Source organism: Enoplosus armatus, chromosome 6 (genome assembly GCF_043641665.1).
Source record: "Enoplosus armatus isolate fEnoArm2 chromosome 6, fEnoArm2.hap1, whole genome shotgun sequence".
NCBI lineage: Eukaryota > Metazoa > Chordata > Actinopteri > Centrarchiformes > Enoplosidae > Enoplosus > Enoplosus armatus.
Window position 1 is genome coordinate 17,454,565 of NC_092185.1, and position 19,109 is coordinate 17,473,673.

The 19,109-nt window shown below is 40.9% G+C and overlaps 1 protein-coding gene across 2 annotated transcripts in view; it reads left to right on the forward strand.

Moving 5' to 3' along the window:
- The first annotated feature begins 4,326 nt into the window (after window positions 1–4,326).
- Window positions 4,327–19,109, forward strand: part of trim44 (tripartite motif containing 44) — a 42,823-nt gene continuing 28,040 nt past the window's right edge. The window contains exons 1-4 of one of the 2 annotated variants that reach the window (XM_070907678.1): window positions 4,327–4,490; window positions 5,223–5,896; window positions 7,366–7,443; window positions 15,165–15,455. In XM_070907678.1, coding sequence (XP_070763779.1) covers window positions 5,252–5,896; window positions 7,366–7,443; window positions 15,165–15,455 — 1,014 coding nt within the window. In that variant the 5' untranslated portion in view covers window positions 4,327–4,490; window positions 5,223–5,251. The remainder of the gene's footprint in view (window positions 4,491–5,222; window positions 5,897–7,365; window positions 7,444–15,164; window positions 15,456–19,109) is intronic. The other variant, XM_070907677.1, reaches the window with a different exon arrangement.

Genomic DNA, 19,109 nt, shown 5'->3' on the forward strand with positions numbered 1-19,109 from the left:
CTGCAGCCCCAAAGCTGAATATTGATTCTGTGTTTCTAGGGAATGGAAGAGAGGGCCATAAAGAGATTTTGTAACTCATAATAGCCTTACAGACGTTAAGAGAAGATTGTGAATAATGTGGTAACATCATCTGTGACTGCTCATAATGTCAGAATCTTGGTAATGCATGCACAAACACATGCACTCACCTTTTTTATCCTTACGACAGACATTGACTCTATTAACACCCTGACAATGGACCCACAATTCCAACTGCTGTAGCCCCCTTGGAAATGAAAGGAATTCCCTCATTTCATAAAAAAATAACTGTCTTCATCCCTAAGGTGTTAATTTCAACACTAGAAGTGTGAAACCACGAGAGAGAGAGAGAGAGAGAGAGAGAGAGAGAGAGAGAGAGAGAGATTAGCCTAGATATCCCTTTGGCAGTAGACAGTAATGAGTTGGTGCTTTGTGTGATACATATGATAATGCATTCTGGACATGTTTATGATAGAGTCCATTTCAAAAAAACTGTGAAATAGAAGCTGCAGTTGCAATTTAAAAATGGATGACTTTAGTCCTGAGTCAGACCTTACATGTTTAAGTTAGCTGGAGGAGAGTAGAAATAGGAACTTTTGAACTCTGCTAAGGTGCTCAGAAAAAAAATCCAGTGTGCATGTATGCATGTATTCAGATGACCAACTGCACCCATTCACATTTTACACTGAGGTTGTCTGATGTGGTTTTACCATGTCAATATAAGCACATGTGGCTGTCATTGGTGAATGTATGCTGCATAATATAAAAAGTGTCTAATTCATGAAAGCTATGATCCGAACATCGACCAAGAGGACTGGAAAGCATGCTGGGATAGATTCCAGCCCTATTTCCCTGATTAGGAATTAGCAGGAGGTGGACAAGCAGGTACTTTATACAATTTGTATAAATGTAAACTTACATTTCATAACAATATAATAATATAATTTAAACAAGTATAATAATAATAATAATAATAATAATGTAACACAGCTTTCCTTTGCAGATTGGAGCAAGTTGAATGTGCTTTGAGTACATATTTATATTATTTGGAGAATATTATAAGATCTTGATTTTACAATGTCTTGGATGACATTTTTAGAAAATGCTGCTCTGCATCTCTGTCCTTACGTGCTCTCCTTGCACAAATGCTGTGCTTTTTCTTCTTCCCTCACCTGTATCTCACCGCTCACTGCCTCTGATCAGTCTTGACAGCTGTCCTTCCCCTCCCTTTCCCTTCAAACACACACACACACACACACACACACACACACACAAAGAAAGAAAACAAACATCACTGAGGAAGTGCAGCACCAGGGGCCTATCTCACAAAGCAGCATTATTAATTTAACTGCACCTGAGTAACACCCAATACATCTCTCTTTACTTCAGTCTATGTTCCAGATTGAGTTTCAAGGAGTTAAAGGTTTTATTCTGCAAAGTTTAGTTATCCTGCTTCATGGGACAAGCTTCAGGAATCCACAAACAACCTTGCAAAACAGCATTTTGATTCTGTTTTATGTTGCACAGCTATGACAGGTTGAGAGAGTTGTGGAGAAGAGCATCCAGAGAATGAACCAGGGGGCAAATGAGGAGGAGACAGAATGATATATCAACAATATCAACAGATAAAGGTGGAGAGAGAGAGAGAGGGGGAGAGAGAGAGAGAGAGAGAGAGAGAGAGAGAGAGAGAGAGAGATGCTAACTTACTCCAAGAAGTGCTCCTCTGACAGATCAGTGCTGTTGCACTGAAGGACATTTCATCTTGAGACCAACAACTGACTGACCTCGTGCCAATAAAACAATGTTAAAACTGAGGCATTAGGTAAGTGTTTTCTGTCTGCTCTGCTTGTCTGCCAAAGCTTCCCTCCTTCACTCTTGGCCGGCATTTCTGAGAGCTTGATGTTCGTTGAGTTGCCAACTTCCATGCACAGGCTATTCTGAGCCGTAGAAACACAATTTAGGTGTACAAATATAGCTCCTATTAAGTGTTTCACTATAATCTCTGGGTAGAGAAAGAACAAATCAAAGTTCCTATCAGTAGCCACATATTGTATTTATATTGAGTGCTTATTCTAATGAACTGCAAGTCAATGAGCCTTTTAATTGTTGTCAGTTTTATGCATTGTGCAAGATGATGCTGTCTCTTACTGTTCAGCAGAGTTTAATGCAGTGAAGGATTTTAAAATAAGTCAGGCGACCATTTAACTTGTGGTTCAATAGTATAAGATCATTTATGGTTGGAGGTGATCTTGCAAAACAATTTGTGCTCTCAATTCCAACGACAACTCTAATCAGTGTCATACATCTGTTACGATTACATGCCCTCTGGAAACACAGTTTCAGTTTTAATCGTTACATCAGTACGGCTTAAGCAAGTCTCATGCCAAGGCAAATGTGGTTTTCATTGAGTCATCCTCACTGTTCATAGTCTTATAATACATCTTTTCTGGTGGAAATCTTTCTAGAAGAGCAATCCTCTTCACAACAGCTCAAAGGCTTTGGCAAAAAACAGCATCATCATCCACATCGAGTGACAGCTGGAGGCTTACTTGGAACGTGGTTCATGGTTATTTATGGTGTGCCATTCAAATCAGAGGAACAGTCAACAATTATTTGCCAAATACTGCTTGTGTGAAGCCCAGCTCAATAGCCTCTTTAGATCTCTCTAAAGAGAACAGCTTGTTTTTCCTCATCTCTCTCTGTCTCTCTCTCCAGACCTCTAATCCTGCTCCATTGTCTCTCAGTGCTGGTTTATGGAGGGTTAGGACGTGAACAGAAGGGGAAAGCAGACATCATAATTAGAAACTCCCCATTAACACCAGTGTTAAAATTCACAATTTGTTTGCTCTTCCAGCCGAACCTTTTCCTGTATTCAGATAATAAATGCATCTTTGTTTCACCTTGTAGCTGTCACTCACTTTGCTGTAATTTCTTACAAATGAATGCATGACTAATAACATGCTCTTCTTTTAACACAATTTAAACGCTCACTGAGAAAATAGGATTGGATTTTGTGATATCAGCATGTATTGCCTTCGCTCACTTTGCTTAATCCCCCAAGGAAACCACAGGAGTTTCATCTCATCCCCAGATATTGCAATTATCGTTATTACAACTTTTGCATTTATGATTACATTTGAATTGCAGAAATCAATCTCTATTTCTAATTTTGGATTTCTGGGAGTCTCAAATGTCTCTGAACAAATTGCAAGTCAAGTCCAAAGCCTCACGAGCAAATTATCAGTCACAACACAAGTATTTCAGGTCTAGTACTTGTCAGGCTCATAATGTCCTACTGGAACATTCTTTCATAAAATAAGGCAGGTTATGCAAAGGCACTGTATGACTTACCTGTACATCAAGACAGTTATGTAATCATGTTACTTAAACAGGCCCGGTCTTTATCATTTACAATAACCTGCAATCATTATGTTCATTTCTATTTATTTGTAATTATCATTTTCCCATTTACAGTTTGCACTGTTATGTGTGTATATACATATAATTGACAAATAAACAAAAAGAAAGAAAGAAAAAAATGCTTAAAATGCTTCTGCACACTCAACGGAATATTGTGAACAGGGTAAGTTGTTTTGTCTGCTGTGTTGACCTGACAAGGTTTTGAAAGTTTGACATATTTATTTTTGGCTCAGCCATGCTAATGCATCATGTTAGCTAATCATCAATGCACAGGTGACAATCAGGCACAGACCCCGTCCCCATGTGGTTTCTGTAGAGTTTGGTATATTTCTGTTGCAGAGGAAATGTATGTATTTTTAACACATGGCGACATGAAGGAAACTGCGCTTGAACAGCTTTTGTTAGGTTTCATTTGTTGTTGAAATGTAACGTAGCACTCGCTAGCTTTTACAAGAAAGCGCTATGCTAATGTTTGTTGACGTAACCTGACGTTACTGACCTGTAACTTACCTTGAACAGTTAAACAAATAAGTTATAGCGTTACAATTAGCGTTAATTATCACTGAAACTACACAATAAGTAATACTCGCTCATGACATATCTACTTGTATGTATCAACATTACAACAGTGAGAACGTCTTTCCTTCTACCTGCCTCCAGTTTGGAGTTTCACTGTCTTTGTTGAGCTTGTCAAACGGGTTTTCTCTCTCCAGCCTCTGTGTGTCTCTGCCGTTCTCGCACACACACAGACAGAAAGGAGTCTACAAGCAGGAAGTCGAGAAAAAAAAGCAGACGGCAGCTGATGAAAATAAGGAAGTAAACGCTGCCGGATCGGAGCTGGAGCCCCTGTTCTGCTGTAAAGTGAAAGTGGATCAGTCGACAGCTCAGTAATAAAATTCAAGGCACAACGGCTGTGCTAAGGAAGTTAGCCGCCAAGCTAGCTAATTTATCCACTGACTCCACATTATCTCAAAACAAGACCTAGACAGTAAAAAAGAGAAGGGGGGAGGAAAACACAGACGAGTGAGTACATTGCAGTGAGTTGCATACTGGTAAGCCCCATAGGATGAAATGCCTGTGTGTGTTTGCGTGAGGAGGCACTGTGTGAGTCAGAGACAGAAAAATAGCAGAGAGCTGTGGTGTAAAGGGGGACTTTTCTCTGCATTACAGCACTTTTTCTACCGGTTGTTTGTGTCAGCAGTGGAAAAGAGTACACAAACAGAGCACAGGAGAGGAAGGCTCCGAGGAGAAAAAATGTCTCTTTGTGTGTGTGTTTTGTGTGAAAGGCATGCACCATGGTCTCTTTCAGCTTCACTCCTGCAGAGTGAACCGAAAAGTGGGTGAGAGGGTACAAAGACAAAAACGAACAAAACATGAAAAGGTCAGGACCTGATGTCATACACAGGGAGGTGAGAGAAGGAGAGCATGGGTGTTTGGTCACGCTGAGGGTACCGTACACACTCAGCACTTTCTATTTGTGAGTCAGTAAACAAAGTGAGCGTGTTTGCACAAAAGGACAGTTCAGTGACTGCAGATGGGGTCTTCCTGTTTGCTGCCCTGGCAAAATGATGCGTTCTTTTTGTGTAGCTTGTGTGATAGTGTTGCTCTGGATGTTGCTTCCTGTGGACTTTGGCTCCCTCCATACATCATCTGTTGTGGGAATATTATATCAGAGGGGATTAGTCCTGAGGATCTTGGACTTTCCCCTGTGCAAATATGAGATCTGTTCACAGAAGGTCACAGCTATTAATAACATGTCCTGTACTCTGTGTGTCTCCTATAAGACTTATCCCCAGAACTATTATCGGCCACCATGGAGCACAAAGGGGAACCCCAGGAAGGAGCTATGGGGCTGAAACAAGAGGAGCTGCCGCAGATGGACGGGTCATGTGATGCATGCGAGCCTGATGAGGCCCAACCGGCCACACAAGTGTGCCACATCTGCAGCTTTGCCTTCTGCCCTGTCCATGCTGACAAACATGCCAGCAGCACACGACACCCAATAATGCCTTATAACCATAAGGTGACACAAGTTAATGGACTTGGCACCAACAGAGACTCCAGAGTTGGAGGTGGAGCTGGGGATGAGGCTGCTGCAGAGAGGGCAGCTGGAATGGGCGCATTTCAGGGGATGGCATTACATGGAGAGGCAATGGCTAATGGTGATGAGAGTGGTGGCGCTGGGGAGGGAGAAGGAGCCCAGAATGGTCTGCCGCTGGAGGCTGAGCTCGGTGACGGAGCTGAGGGAGCAGAAGCAGGGCAGGAGGCCATGGCTGCCGGAGAGGCTGGGAAGAGGGACACTGTGACAGTAGAGAGGCTGCGCTGCAAGGAGCATGGGCAGGAAGGCTCCCTCTACTGTAAACCAGACGAGAAGATAATCTGTGTGGTGTGTGCTGTGCAGGGTGAGCACCGTGAGCATGAGATCATCACTCTGCATGAGGCCTACGTGTGGCAGAAGGTGAGTCACACACTCACAACATGACAGATTTAAATATGGCAGAGCAGCACTCTGTGATTTACTGCATGACCTCGACTGTACTTAATCACAATGGCATGCTCCTCAACATCTGCAGCTCTGTAATGTATAACATAATGTATTCAGAGCGTTTCCTATCTGGTTTGCATTTCTGATTTAGTATGAAGTAATATGCCAATAGCTGTAGGCCCTAAAGTCAACTCACCAGGGCTCTATAACAGCTCTTTGTAATATCTTCAACAACGTCTCATGAACACCCACATGACACCAATAATACATTGATTCAGTTACACCTTTACGTCAATAATTTCTATGAAAACTGTGAAATGGAAATTAAACATCGTGAATATATCCCAGTGTTCGTCTGGCTTGGCGCCCGTTATGGTGTCACCCTTCCTCCATTTCCTAGATGGTTTTTTGCTTCAGGTTAATTTAATAGGTTCAGGGAGTCACCAGTTGTTCAGTGCAGCAGTGCGGTTGGTCCAGCTGGGCTAACGCTGTGCTGGATTTTGAGAATGACTCCATCATCACTGTGGGCTCAGTTCTGCAGAGCATAGTGTTTGTGATGATCATAGCACTATTTAGAGTTAGATGTTATCAGCACACTGAACACATTCGGACTGTGTTATTGCACAGAGGACCAATTAACAGGGTGTGATAGTATCAGACACCAGGACTTAGTTTTGGATTATTATTTTGAACAGTCAAGGGTTTTGTTTGTGAACACTAAAATAAACAGAATCAGAAAATCTCAGCAAGAGCCTCATTTAAAAATCGTCTCACAAAGCCGGTGCATTTAGCTACAGTGGTAATGACCCTCATGGCATGCAGAGCAAGAGTTTTTGTCCTCTGCCCTGTGGCTGTACATCCAAAAAACCAAAGTAGAGCAGCACACTTCACTGGCTTACTGTTGCATCACAGCCACATATGGATTGATGATGGACAAAGGGGGTCACTCACACTCACACTCACACACACAAAGCCTAAGGCTACATTGTTTACTCTAAACTTGCACTGGCTTTTATCCTGCATCCTGTGTCAGTGTGTTCATGTGAAAGAACCCTTTTATCTCCAGGAGCAGTGATATGATTCCCTGTTGCTGTGCATGGCATGTAGCATGTCAAACTTTATATGTAAAATTGTAGCATGTGATTGACTGGGGAGCTGCCAAGGATGAACCATGTATTTTCTTGTGTTTACACATCTTCTAAAAGCCTCATCCCAATCACATTATCAACACTGAGATGTTCCATCAAAAATCTCGTAAAATGTGTTTTTGTCAATGTGCCCAGTCTTTCTTTGTACAGAGTTAAGTTCATTTGGTGCTCTTCTAAATGATTAACACATTTATTGTTTGAGTCACACAGAAATAATCTCTGTGTATGTTCTGTGTTTTTATGTAGTGCCATACTCTGTTGTGTTCATTGTGTGTTTGTCTGCTCCACCTGTAGAGCAGGCAGGGTTACGACCTGCTGGGCTGTACACAGCAGATGGCTGAGAAGATCAAGACCAAGTGGACCAACCCTGAGGTGAGTGCAAACTCTTACATTCGGAACACTGAGTCAAGTCAAAAAGATGAGTTATATAGGAACTACTCCCAAAGTATTTGCACTCAGCTGTTCTCATTTAGTAATGAGCTCCAACAAACTCTTATCAAATTAAATGAGAATTTCTCTGCAGCAATCAAAGCTGGATTTGACCTCCTTGCAAGGAATGACAGCGTACCGTGAGCATATTTTCATTATGTGATTGTGCCACGTGGTTTGATTGAATTTGCTGATGATTTTCCTACAACGATATCTCTCAATGCAAAGAGGTCAACATTCACTTTTAGCATTTCAGACAAAGCTGATAAAGTATAGCAAACATACAGTGTAGTTGTAATTGCTGCAAATAGCACAAACCATAAATATAGAAGGTTGCTTTTGCTGTGGAAGTTCTTTCATGTTTTTCAAAACAGCCACCCCTATTGTTTTCTATGTACAACCTCACACCAGCAGCGGCTAGGGGCACCAGTGTGTATTTTGCACTTTTGTCTATATTTCAGTTCCCCCAGCCCATAACTATCCGAACTAACAAGCCCAGTTTGGATTGCTCATTGCTGAAGACCATTTGAAGACCATGAATGTGTGAACATTATTTTTGTGACCTCTTTAGCATAATTCAAAAAAGTATGTATATAGCATTATAGCATCCTATTAGATTTGTAAGTTTCTCGTAAGGTTTAAAAAAAAAACCAACAACCTTGGTTTAACCTGGTTTCAAGCCATGTGGAGCCTTAACAGCACAAAAAAAGAGCCATTACTCATTTCTAATTCAGTGGATAGAGCAGTAAGCTCTGCAGCAGTATAGACACTGCAGCGGTGGAGACACAGCAGCCTAGAATGAGATAAAGAGGGATTAGAAATAGATTATGTCATAAAGGCATTGGGTAGTAAACATGAGAGCCAATTATTTCAATCCATATATTTATCATGCCGCCCCATTCACAGATCACAAATCTGGCCTATTGGGTTTCTGCAGATATAATTCTACTTGAAGCGTGTGATGGCATCATTGTGTGATAACTGAGTCATGTCATTTCTAGGCTTCAGTTGATGTTTTTTTTGACCCAGCACTTCTATGCTAAGTCAGAGGTTGTATTTTCAAAGTGACTGTGATTTAGACATTGGCATGTATAAAATAGAGAACAATGCTGAATACAGAATACCCTCTGGCTGTTTTTAAACCCTTGTTGAACTTGTTAAGTTAACAAAAGGAATCCTTGTATTCGATCTAGGATTCAGGGGGTGGATGTAGTGTATTATACACTGTGTTAAGTATTTCATTTTTTACTCCTCCATATAAATAAATGAGGTGGACAAAATATTCAAGACACCTTTCAATATGATGTAGCCCAATATAACACTAATAACCATTACACCCTCATAATTGACCATAGTGATGAATCAACACTAACATTCACAACGTTAGTGTTAATTACAGGACTGTTGTATTTGACTGCATTACATTATTGTTTAATCTTTTCACACACACACGCACACTCACACACCCCTCTATACTAATACCAGCAAGGTTGGCCTCAGTTTTACACTGATAGCAGTTGTGCATCCTTGTGCAAAGCATATTCCACGGTAGTTATTGAGGGATGGGAAAGTGACAAGAATTTGTTTGTGCCACTCAGATTGTCTCAGTCAGTAATATGAAACAAAGGCATGAAATTAAGGGTCACAAGCTGAAATAATGAATATAATTTCAACCTTTTTGTCCAACCTTCGCCAAGTTGCCGTCTGCAACGCAGGGTGCCTAGTGTATTTCGCACACAGTCACCTTCTTGATATCAACCAAAATAAAAACTGCAAACTGAATTTTCATGACAAGTCAACCTTGAAAGTAGTGGCTGTATTTCCATCTCAGATGCGATAGTGGGGGCATGTTCTGCCGCTGAAAATAAAACTGCAGTGAGAGATGTAACAGTGAGTGGCAGGATCAGGGATGTACAACTAGGTCTCAGCTATGGTCTCTGCCATTCACCATTGACAGCAGCTGCACCTGCTCACTTAACCACCCCTGCAAAGCCTGTTCTTCCTTATGCTATGCTTATAATACTGTATCTGAACCCATCGGAGAGCAGTGGCACACAGGAGCGTTGCTCATTACCTGCAGAGATGTGACCCAAGCACAGTGGCATAATGTAGAAGGTTAATTTGACTGGCCTGCGAGAGGTAACACTTTTACTGGCAGCCGGCACCCCACCCGAGTTCATGTCTATTATCATACTGAAATATCAGTGCTGCCCCAAGGACTTCCTGGACATTTAGTCTTGTGCTGTTTCACTGTAGAGGTGCACCGTGCTCGGTAAAAAACACTTACCTGCTCACTCACAGGGCACTGTGTTCGAGACCATTATGTGGATTTGTCGGTGTGTCCTGTCTGTGCTCTCAAATGTCAGCATTTCTTATTATGCATGACAGGCAACCATCAGCGTGACTGCTCCTGGTGAGAAAAGGTGTGTGTGTGTGTGTGTGTGTGTGTGGGAGAGACACAGAGGCAATAAGAGAAAGAGATAGTCAGACAGGAGTTGTAGGAGGTGGCAGTGTAAGGACTTCAGAGAGAGAGAGAGGTGTGAGCAGCTGTCTGTGAGGAAGTGAAGGGTGAATGAAATGATTTAACCCTTTGCAGGTGTTTGCTTATTAAATCATACCCGGCTTAATTATGTACTTTGCCGCAGGTGTGGGGATTTTAATCTCTCAAAGCTCATATCTCCATTCTCCACGGGGGTATGGAATATAATGCGAAAAAACATTGACGAGGCTGCACACATATTAATGGAGGACCAGAGGCGTAACGTAACACGAGGGGCCTTGATGGCTGTCTGTCATACTGTCAGTCAGCTTGCGTTACCTATCGTCAAAGAGCTGGAACTGATATGTGAAGCCATGTTGTGGCTTCAGACCAGGACAGCAGGTAGTCGGCATATTTACCTCACTCTCATGTTTTATTTATTCACTTTCTGCCGCGCAGGGTGTCGTCTAGGGCCCACGCTGCCTGTGGAGCCGCTCTCTATAGCTACAGAGAGAGGAGTCCGATATGTGGAAGCCACACGGCAACATCAGCCCAGTCACAAGTGTGTGTGTGTGTGTGTGTGCACAGTGGCTACATCCATTTTCCCTGCCTCATAAAATCTACAAGAGCAGCAGACACATTAAAGCTGTCTTAGGGAGCCGAGGCTGAGGAACAGACGGGAGAGGCATGAAAAGACTTGGCTGCTGCTGTTAGGTTTATTCATCTTGCTTTTTCTTGTCCTTCTCTGCCTCATCCTTTTCTTCCCCCTCCTCCTCTTCCTCTCTCTTCCCCCTCTCCCATTGCTCTTTAAGGCTGTCATTCCCTTTCTATCTCTACTCACGGCTTTTTAATTGAATTGCTCGGTATCATTCCCCAGAAAGTAGCTTGGCTGACATTGCTTCTCTCAAAACCAATAAAAAGGTGCTGGATATTGAAAGTCTGCCATTATAAAACCAAAGGCCGTCTGTCTAATTTTTCCTCTCCCTCTTTTAACTTCTCTTACTTCCCCACTTTATATTACTTTATATGACTTTTGAAGAGCTGGTCTTCTTCAAATTAACTTTCTATATATTGCTGTGTTGTTTTAGAGGCCAAATTGGAGAATCTAATTTCTGGAAGAAATAAAAGCATGAGCATGAGAGAGAGAGAGAGTAGTGTTCACTTGGAGTGGAGCCACTATTGCCAAGGGCAAGGACAGTTCAAATCAATTTACTCCTAATGTTCTATTAATGCTCTTTAGGTCTGTTTTAAAAAGCATCACACTAAACAGACCTATGAATAAGTAGCAAGACCGGCTCTTATTTGGTAGTGAGACCATTCAAAGAAAGTTCACCATTTGAACTCTAGTGGTCCCTAATGTCAAAAAATATATTCTGCATCTGCATTTTTAATCACTTTCACTGAAGCTGCAGGATGCTTAAATTTAGGATTCTTGACGGCACCATTTTGTCTGCACCTTTGATCAACTGGTAAAGACGTCTTGGGCATCATATTATCATGTAATTTCGAATAACACATTTGGTGTCAGTTGAAACTTTGGGAGTTAACTAGAAATTAAAATGCTTTTCTCCACAAAAAGGCGTTTGTAATGATGGACCCTCTGAAGTGTCTGCACGGTTAAAGAGGTTAAGATTAAAAGCTGAGGCTACTTTGATGCGTATTTGTTGCGAGCTGTTTTAGTGCCCTGATGTCTCTCCAAAGTAATGCGACACACTGGTTTTTTGTTGTTGTTGGGTGTTTTTTTTTTACACTGATACATTTTCATTCCCAAAGGCTTTGGTTCTTTTTCTGCTGTTTTTTCATCAGCACTAATGAGTAGCACAACCTCTTTTGTAGCCAGTCACAAAGTACACTAGTGTGTGAAGTTAATTCTATTTGAGTGTCTTGCTATATTGTAATTGTGTAAAGTGTCTGTGGAATGTCTAAGAAGTTTACTATTTTTAGTGAGCCACAGATCCTAGCTTTCTGTCAGAGGGAGTTTTTATTCGTCTTTTTCCTTGAAATTCAACTATCAGCGCAACTTTCACATCTCCCATGTATTTTTCATAAAGTACTGAAATCAAGTTTAAAGTTGGCATTTTGGTTGGTTAAAAACCAAAAAACTTTGGTAGACAGGCATGACTGCTGATTACATTGCATATATGAGGTCTGAACTGACAACGGCCTTTTTAATCCTTCATTTGCTTGCATTGCCTTCTTTCCTGAATTTCTCAGATAAGGGTTCTGCAGTAATAATACAAAGCATGTTAAACACATGACTGAAAAAGAATTTGTCTTTCCTAATCTCCTTGCCCTAATGTCCTACCTTTGGTTTAAAAAGAAATTAGCTTTCTTAATCTGCTAGCCTGATGTCCTACCCCTGCCTGTCCTCTCTCTCATCCCCTGTCCTTACTCTAACTCTGCCCTTGTAAGCAGTGTGCCGCTGTCTCTCCCGAGGCCTCATTTCGTGGCCTCAGCTTGCAGCAATGCAAATGAAGATTAGCACGCATGAATGCTCCTTCCTTCCTAGCTGGACGAATTCTCAGAGAAACTCCACTCACTGAGTGAAAGGTCCAAGGGCAGAGTGCTCCTGCTCCACAAACACAAAGAGCACTGATCCAGGATCACGACTCCCATCTGCCACGGAGGCCACAGGGACTCCATGAGGGGGCAGAGGGCTCTGTGGAGATTGAGAGATGTGGTGGTGGAATGTGCTATGTTGATGACAGATAAGATACTAAAGACGATAAGTTTTATGTTACAATTCTGTCCGCCCTTTTCGTGTTGTAGCTTTGCTCTTGTGTAGCATTGTTCTCCGTGATTTATTTCTCTCCATTCTCTGAGACCTGTCATGGACTACAAAAGAACAAAATGAACAGATACAGATTAGCTTTTAATTAATACGTATGTACCGAATTACACTTGTATGTGAAATTGTGTCATATAAAGTGAAGTGAAAGCAGAGACTTTCATGAATGCTAATCAGTCATAAATGTTGCACCACAGATTTAAAGTTAGCCTATTTCGCTTTTGCTGAACACTGTGGTCAATAACAGGATTATGGTAAATTCTAAAACACAATAATATAATATATACAGTATATATATATATATATATATATATATATATATATAACATAATAAATATTATAATTATAACAGCAGCACAAGTAGAGAAGAGACATAAAGTCAGCTACACCACAATATATATGTTAACTTTTGTTTGTTACCATTAAAAAACAACACATTAGCTAACATTAGCCACCATAAGCTACTGATCATGAACTCAACTTTTTAGTTGCAAGAGGAAGATTTTATAATTTCATACCTTGAAAGTTATATAGTCTCAATTTAAGTAATTGACAAGCCATTTAAAAGAAATAACTCAAATTTAACTTCATTGGTATTCATGCTGGTAGCTTAACGCTAAAGCTACACCTGACTTAGAATTAACTACTGAAGTAATTACTGCTACTGCTAGCTGTTAATTAATTCATAGCTGTCAATGAAACGTTTGACAAACAGATATATTTAATTTGGTTAACTGATAATAAATACCTAGCACATGTCAGAGCTTTTAGAAAATGAATATTTGAAAGGATTATTGAGATTTGCAGGGGAATTGGACTTGAATATTGAATCTGTCGATCCACATTGGGTGTCCATGACACCTCAATCAGAGCCAACTTAGAGCAAGACGTCTAAGACATCAAAACATGAGCAACAGCTTAAGCATTAGATTCTTGTTCCAGTACAAAATGAAGTAGTAAATGCCCTGTCATTTCTTAATGTGTTTTTTAAGTGCTCACTGCTCACGTTTAAAATGATGAGTCTTCTAGAAGATTTAATCAGCCTATACTGTAATTTTGTAGGATTTATTATATTTGAGCACTTCTTCTATTGCTCTGTGAGTTAAAGTATAAGAACTTCCAGAGGCATAGAGAGATAGATTTGGAAAAGGATGCTTCATTCTCTCCAATCTTCCACATTCACAGATACATTTCACTTGAGTACCTGGACGAGGAATGGAACATGTTGCCAGTCCGAGGCAGTTGTAGTCTATTGTTCCTAATTCATCAGACATGTATTCAGGGCATTGATTTTGGAGAAGTGAAAAGAGAAAAACGACTCTTTGCTTTCCAATTAGATATTAACTAAGTCTCCCTGTCTCATTCAGAATGAACGATGTGCTTTTTTTTTTCTCTGCTCATACAAAGAATGTAAATTAAAAATGTTACTTCTTGCGCTTGGTTTAATGGGCAATTTGGAGAATCTGATTGCTTGTGCAGAAATGGCGAATACACGATAAAACTTTGAACCCCTAGGGGCCGTGGCTCTGCCAACCTCAGTAAAGACTGATGATTCCTTGCTTCACTGGAGAGAGGGAGGCTGAGGGGGGAAACAAGATAAAATAGATGGCAAGGAAGAGAGTGAAGTTCTGCTCAAGGGAAGAGGAGAGACAGAGCAGCTGATGTTCATAGATCGAAGCGATTATAACATATTCAGGAGCAGTCATGACAAGGGACTGTGGGGTGTTTTACCTCATGACAGCATCTGCGTTGGAGGTGGAGCCATCTCAGTGGGAAGGATTGTAGGGAGGCGTCTGTTTATTGAGGTGTTTTAACGTAATGAGTCATAGCTAAAGAGAGCCTCATCAGGGAACAGGGAAATGGATTAAATAGGTATCTCAGTGAGCAGTTCAGTTGCCTTGAAAGCCAAACAGATGGCTTGCTGTGGTAGAAGGAGCCTCTGAGGTCTCTATCTACAGATGGGATGCATGGAGTTTGCCTCCAGGGGATCTGCTTCATGCTATCAATTAGCTACTGCATGACAGAGACCAGTGTGCTTATTAAAATAGTATTCTCATGTCAAAGTAAAAGACAGAAGTCTTGGTCTGGCCCCTATACTGTGGGCATTCCATATGCATGCCCCTTTATATCAAATTCATACCCGTATAATTTTATTATCATCTCATCTCTGTTTTTATGTACTTGTTTTTGAGTTTGATGTCTATCTCTGCCTCTGTTTTTTGAGTTCATCTCAATGATTTATACCTTCACTGAAGTAGTTCATGCAGGTTGATTTGAAATGGCAGATCAGTATCTCTCTCCATCTTCATAGCTTGTGGACTTCCTGTACTTAAATTTTCCCAGTTCATCCCTTCACTCATGCTCTCTCCCTCTCTGTGCCTCATCTACATATCTTAGATGTCTACAGAGGAGCTAGAGGCCTATGTGAACAGCCAGTTCGATGAGCTCCGCAGATTGGTGCGTCTGGAGGAGAAGAGGACCCTTCACCTGGTAGACCTCAAAGAGGCGTTCCTGACCGCATCCGCTGCTGAGAAAATCGCAGAGATCAGCGTCCAAACTGAGCGCCTGCAGGAAGAGATGGCCAACATCACAAACCAGCTGTGCCTGCTGGAACAGGCTGAGGCAGGAGGTCCTGCAGTGGTAGCAGAGGCCCTCGCAGCAGCTCCAGGACCAGCCCACAGAGTGCAGGTGAGAAGAACCTTCCTTCCTTGTTATCCTTGTTCTGCTTCTTAAACTACCTTTGTACAGTCAGCATTGTGTATCTCAGTCACTGCACAGTAAAGTGCAGTTAGGAAGGTTAGCAAGTTGGTAATGTCACAGAAGCCCAGTGTGACTGACATTCAGCATGCTGCAGTTTATTTAGTGTGATGTTTTAAGTTTGGAGGCTTTCTCCTTCATATCTTCTCACTGTTTGCTTTACATAAGTTACAGTCTCGTACAGTAGACTTCACAAGTTTGATGTACTTAAATGTGTTGGCCTTGCTCAAATATGGCCCTTTGAATATAAGTGGTGATTTCTTTGTGGAAGTAATTCATGGGATTTTTCATCCCTGTTACAATCTATGTTTAAGGTAATGTTTAACTTGTGAATTTGTGTGACCAATTGTATTGGATCTGCTATTCTGTAAGTTGATTTAAAACTGGCCCACAAGTAACTTAATTTCCTTAGGTTGTTGAGACTCTAAAGTAGTTGCCAGAATGAATGAATAACTAATGCATTATATCTGGAGCAAATTTGAGCAAAGCTGACACCCAAATTAACAACATCACATCACACAACAAGGTCTGCTGAAAGCACTTTGAAAGAACATAAGCACACAGGGTCAATGATTAATTAATCTAAACTTTAAACACAGAGGTCCGGTGCCAGAGCTGTTAGGGCAGCCTTGTAAAGCTGGGCGCTACTGCTCTTGTCAATAAACAATTACACACAATTTGCCAGCCAGCACAAAGCTGTTATGTTGCCGATCATGTGTAGCCACCTTTACAGTGCATTCTGTACATAGTTGTTATTGATAATTTATAATTTTATGCCTAACTTAAAAATGTTCTTGCTGGTAAGGACTTGGTGCCTTGCTTAGAGACACCTAAGCAGGGTGGATGCTTGCAGCCATGGATCCCAAGCCTTCGTCTTAAAGGATTATCTTTCTAATGACTGTAGCACCTGCTGCATAGTCATAATGGCAAAATGAATATGGTAAACAGGTGCCACCATACCCAGCTTTGATCCAAATGAAAGGAGAGGCTGGCTGTATTTATTCGGGCATACATCATGTTCCTGTAGAGAAATGCAGTTTTCCTTTCATACAGTCAGCTGTGTCAGTATGATACAGGTAGTTAGATGCCAATAAACCCTCAGTTGCTGGCTGATGAAGCACAAGTGTAACTATGTTTGTCCTCTGGCTACTGTATTTGACTGTTATGAACACAGCAGCTGGTTACTTTGTTCCTCCTCTTGCCCCACAGTCAATAAGTAGGGTTCTTATGCCAAAGTACTGCTCACACCTGTGTGCAGTTACAATATGTAATTCATTCATTTACACATACACAACCAGAAGTGCACTTAAGGTTCTGCAGCCATTGGCTCCCTCATCTCTCATTTGAACATCAAACAGGAGGCTTTTATTTCTTATAAGTCCTAAATTAAAATATCCCATTGGTCCATTTGTCACTCTCTATACTTTAGTCACCACAGTCAGGAAGGAGTTCTTGAGTGCTCCCTGGCGATGCTGTGAAGGACCAGGGAGGCTGTGCGGATTGCTTTTGTAGCAGAGAAATGAATCCATGGTGGGCCAAGTTCATTAAGGCCCTAACTGAATGTCGATGGTTACCCTGTCTGTTCTCATGCGTTAGTTATTCTTGGACCAACAAGTGGGCAATGTTATTCGGAAATGTACGGTCACAGGAGACGTGTGTGTAGGTGTAGAGAGGGAGCTTATGCAGCACTTTACTTACATCAAGTCCACCTGAACTCACCAACACCTGCAGCATTTTTTATCTTCCGTACAGCATTTTAGATGTGTTGAGCCTCATGGATCCAGAGAGTAACTGACACAAACATTAAATCTTCTACTTGCTGTTAGTGTGTCGGCCTCGTACTGTCTACAGATGGCTCAATCATTCACTTGCCTCATTACTGCAGTTCTACTGAACTGTGTGGGGTACTCTTTTTCTGTGATATTAGGGATGAAACAATACAATTTTTGATGAATCTACCAATGATTGTTTTGATTAATTAGTTACAGTAATTATTTAAATAAAAAAAGACAATTCTCAAATTGCCAGAGATTATGTTTTGTGATTTGAAATCCATCAGTGAAAGCATGATATTAGCTGACTCGACAATAGAAGAACAATAAATAGAATGTACCGAAACAGAGCAGTTACCTTCAGCTTTTTTCAAATGAGAATACATATTTAAATATGGTGACCCTGTTTGTTGTTTTGGGTTTTGTTTATTTCTTCTCCTGTAAAGCACCATCTAATCCTGTTTGCCAGAGAGCTACAGTCATAGCCTCCAGCACTTTTTGGAAGTAGTGTCTAAATTCCAACTTTATACAAGAAAAGAAAGACTAGCAGCTTCAGAGCCAAGTCAGAAAAGCGATTGCTGTTTTGTAAGAATATCACATACTGCAGCCATGTAAAAACAAGCCTGTGGAATGGAGCAACTATGATGTTGAATATTTCTCATCTGCATAAAACACCCATTCTTTAAACTGCTCCCCAAAGAATAGACCGCATAATTGAGGTGAGTCTTCTTGCTTGAGGTCAAACAAACAAATTACCACTGGTTCTGTTAAAAATCGCTCTTTTAACGCAGGCACAGGAACACATAGGTGTAGACACACATACACATAAAATAAAGGTCTGCAGGGATGAAAAAAAGCGTTCTGAAAATTGACCAATCAGTGGGAGCTAGAGGGAGAATATATTAAGAGAGTTTGTCTCAGTCTGAGCCCATTTATTATCAAAATTCTCAGTCTTTAATTCTCAGTCTTTTCATTAAAAAGTGCCAAGAGGTACTAATTGACCTATAGTAATATACAGTAATTAAAATTGAAACACTGATATGTCACCGATCTTTCTGCCTGACTGGTACAAGCACAGAAAGATGTGTGTGGATATCTAAAACATTCATACAAAGTGAACACAGTGACTGAACACACGCACACACACTAAAAGAGAGAGTGCAGGAATGCTCAGGTATGAACAGAATAGACATGTATAGATAGATACTGTTATATTGTATGTATATTATATTATTTATTTATTTGGATCCCCATTAGCCACTACCAAGGTAGCAACTACTCTTCCTGGGGTCCACACAAGTAAACATTACGTCATAGATTTAAAAATTTAAAAAAAGCAATAACAAGCCAAAACCATCAAGTAAACTACAAAAACAGAGAAATCAACAACCATAACACTACTAATGACAATGACACACATATATGTATATATATATATATATATATATTACACTTGTGCTACAAGAGGTAACATTAATCATTAAACGTCACAGATTATAGAGAAACGTATGAAATCCACTTACATATGAGCCGGTATAGTTCTGTAAGGTTGCTGTAGTCTGTGATTATGTTTAGAAAAGCAGAGGCTCAACATTGTTTAAGCTATAAAGGACTCCTGGCTTGAAAACAAAGCCAAGATGCCTCATTAGCCAGGCATTGGCAGTCTGCACCAGTGACCCAGCCCTGACTCAGCCGTGACCCACAGTGACAGTGAACTCCTCGGAGGCAGATTTGAAACAACGCAGCCTTTTGCCCAATGGCTGTACCATTAAATAAGCTGAAGCTCACTGCTGAGGCTATTTTTTATGCAGTT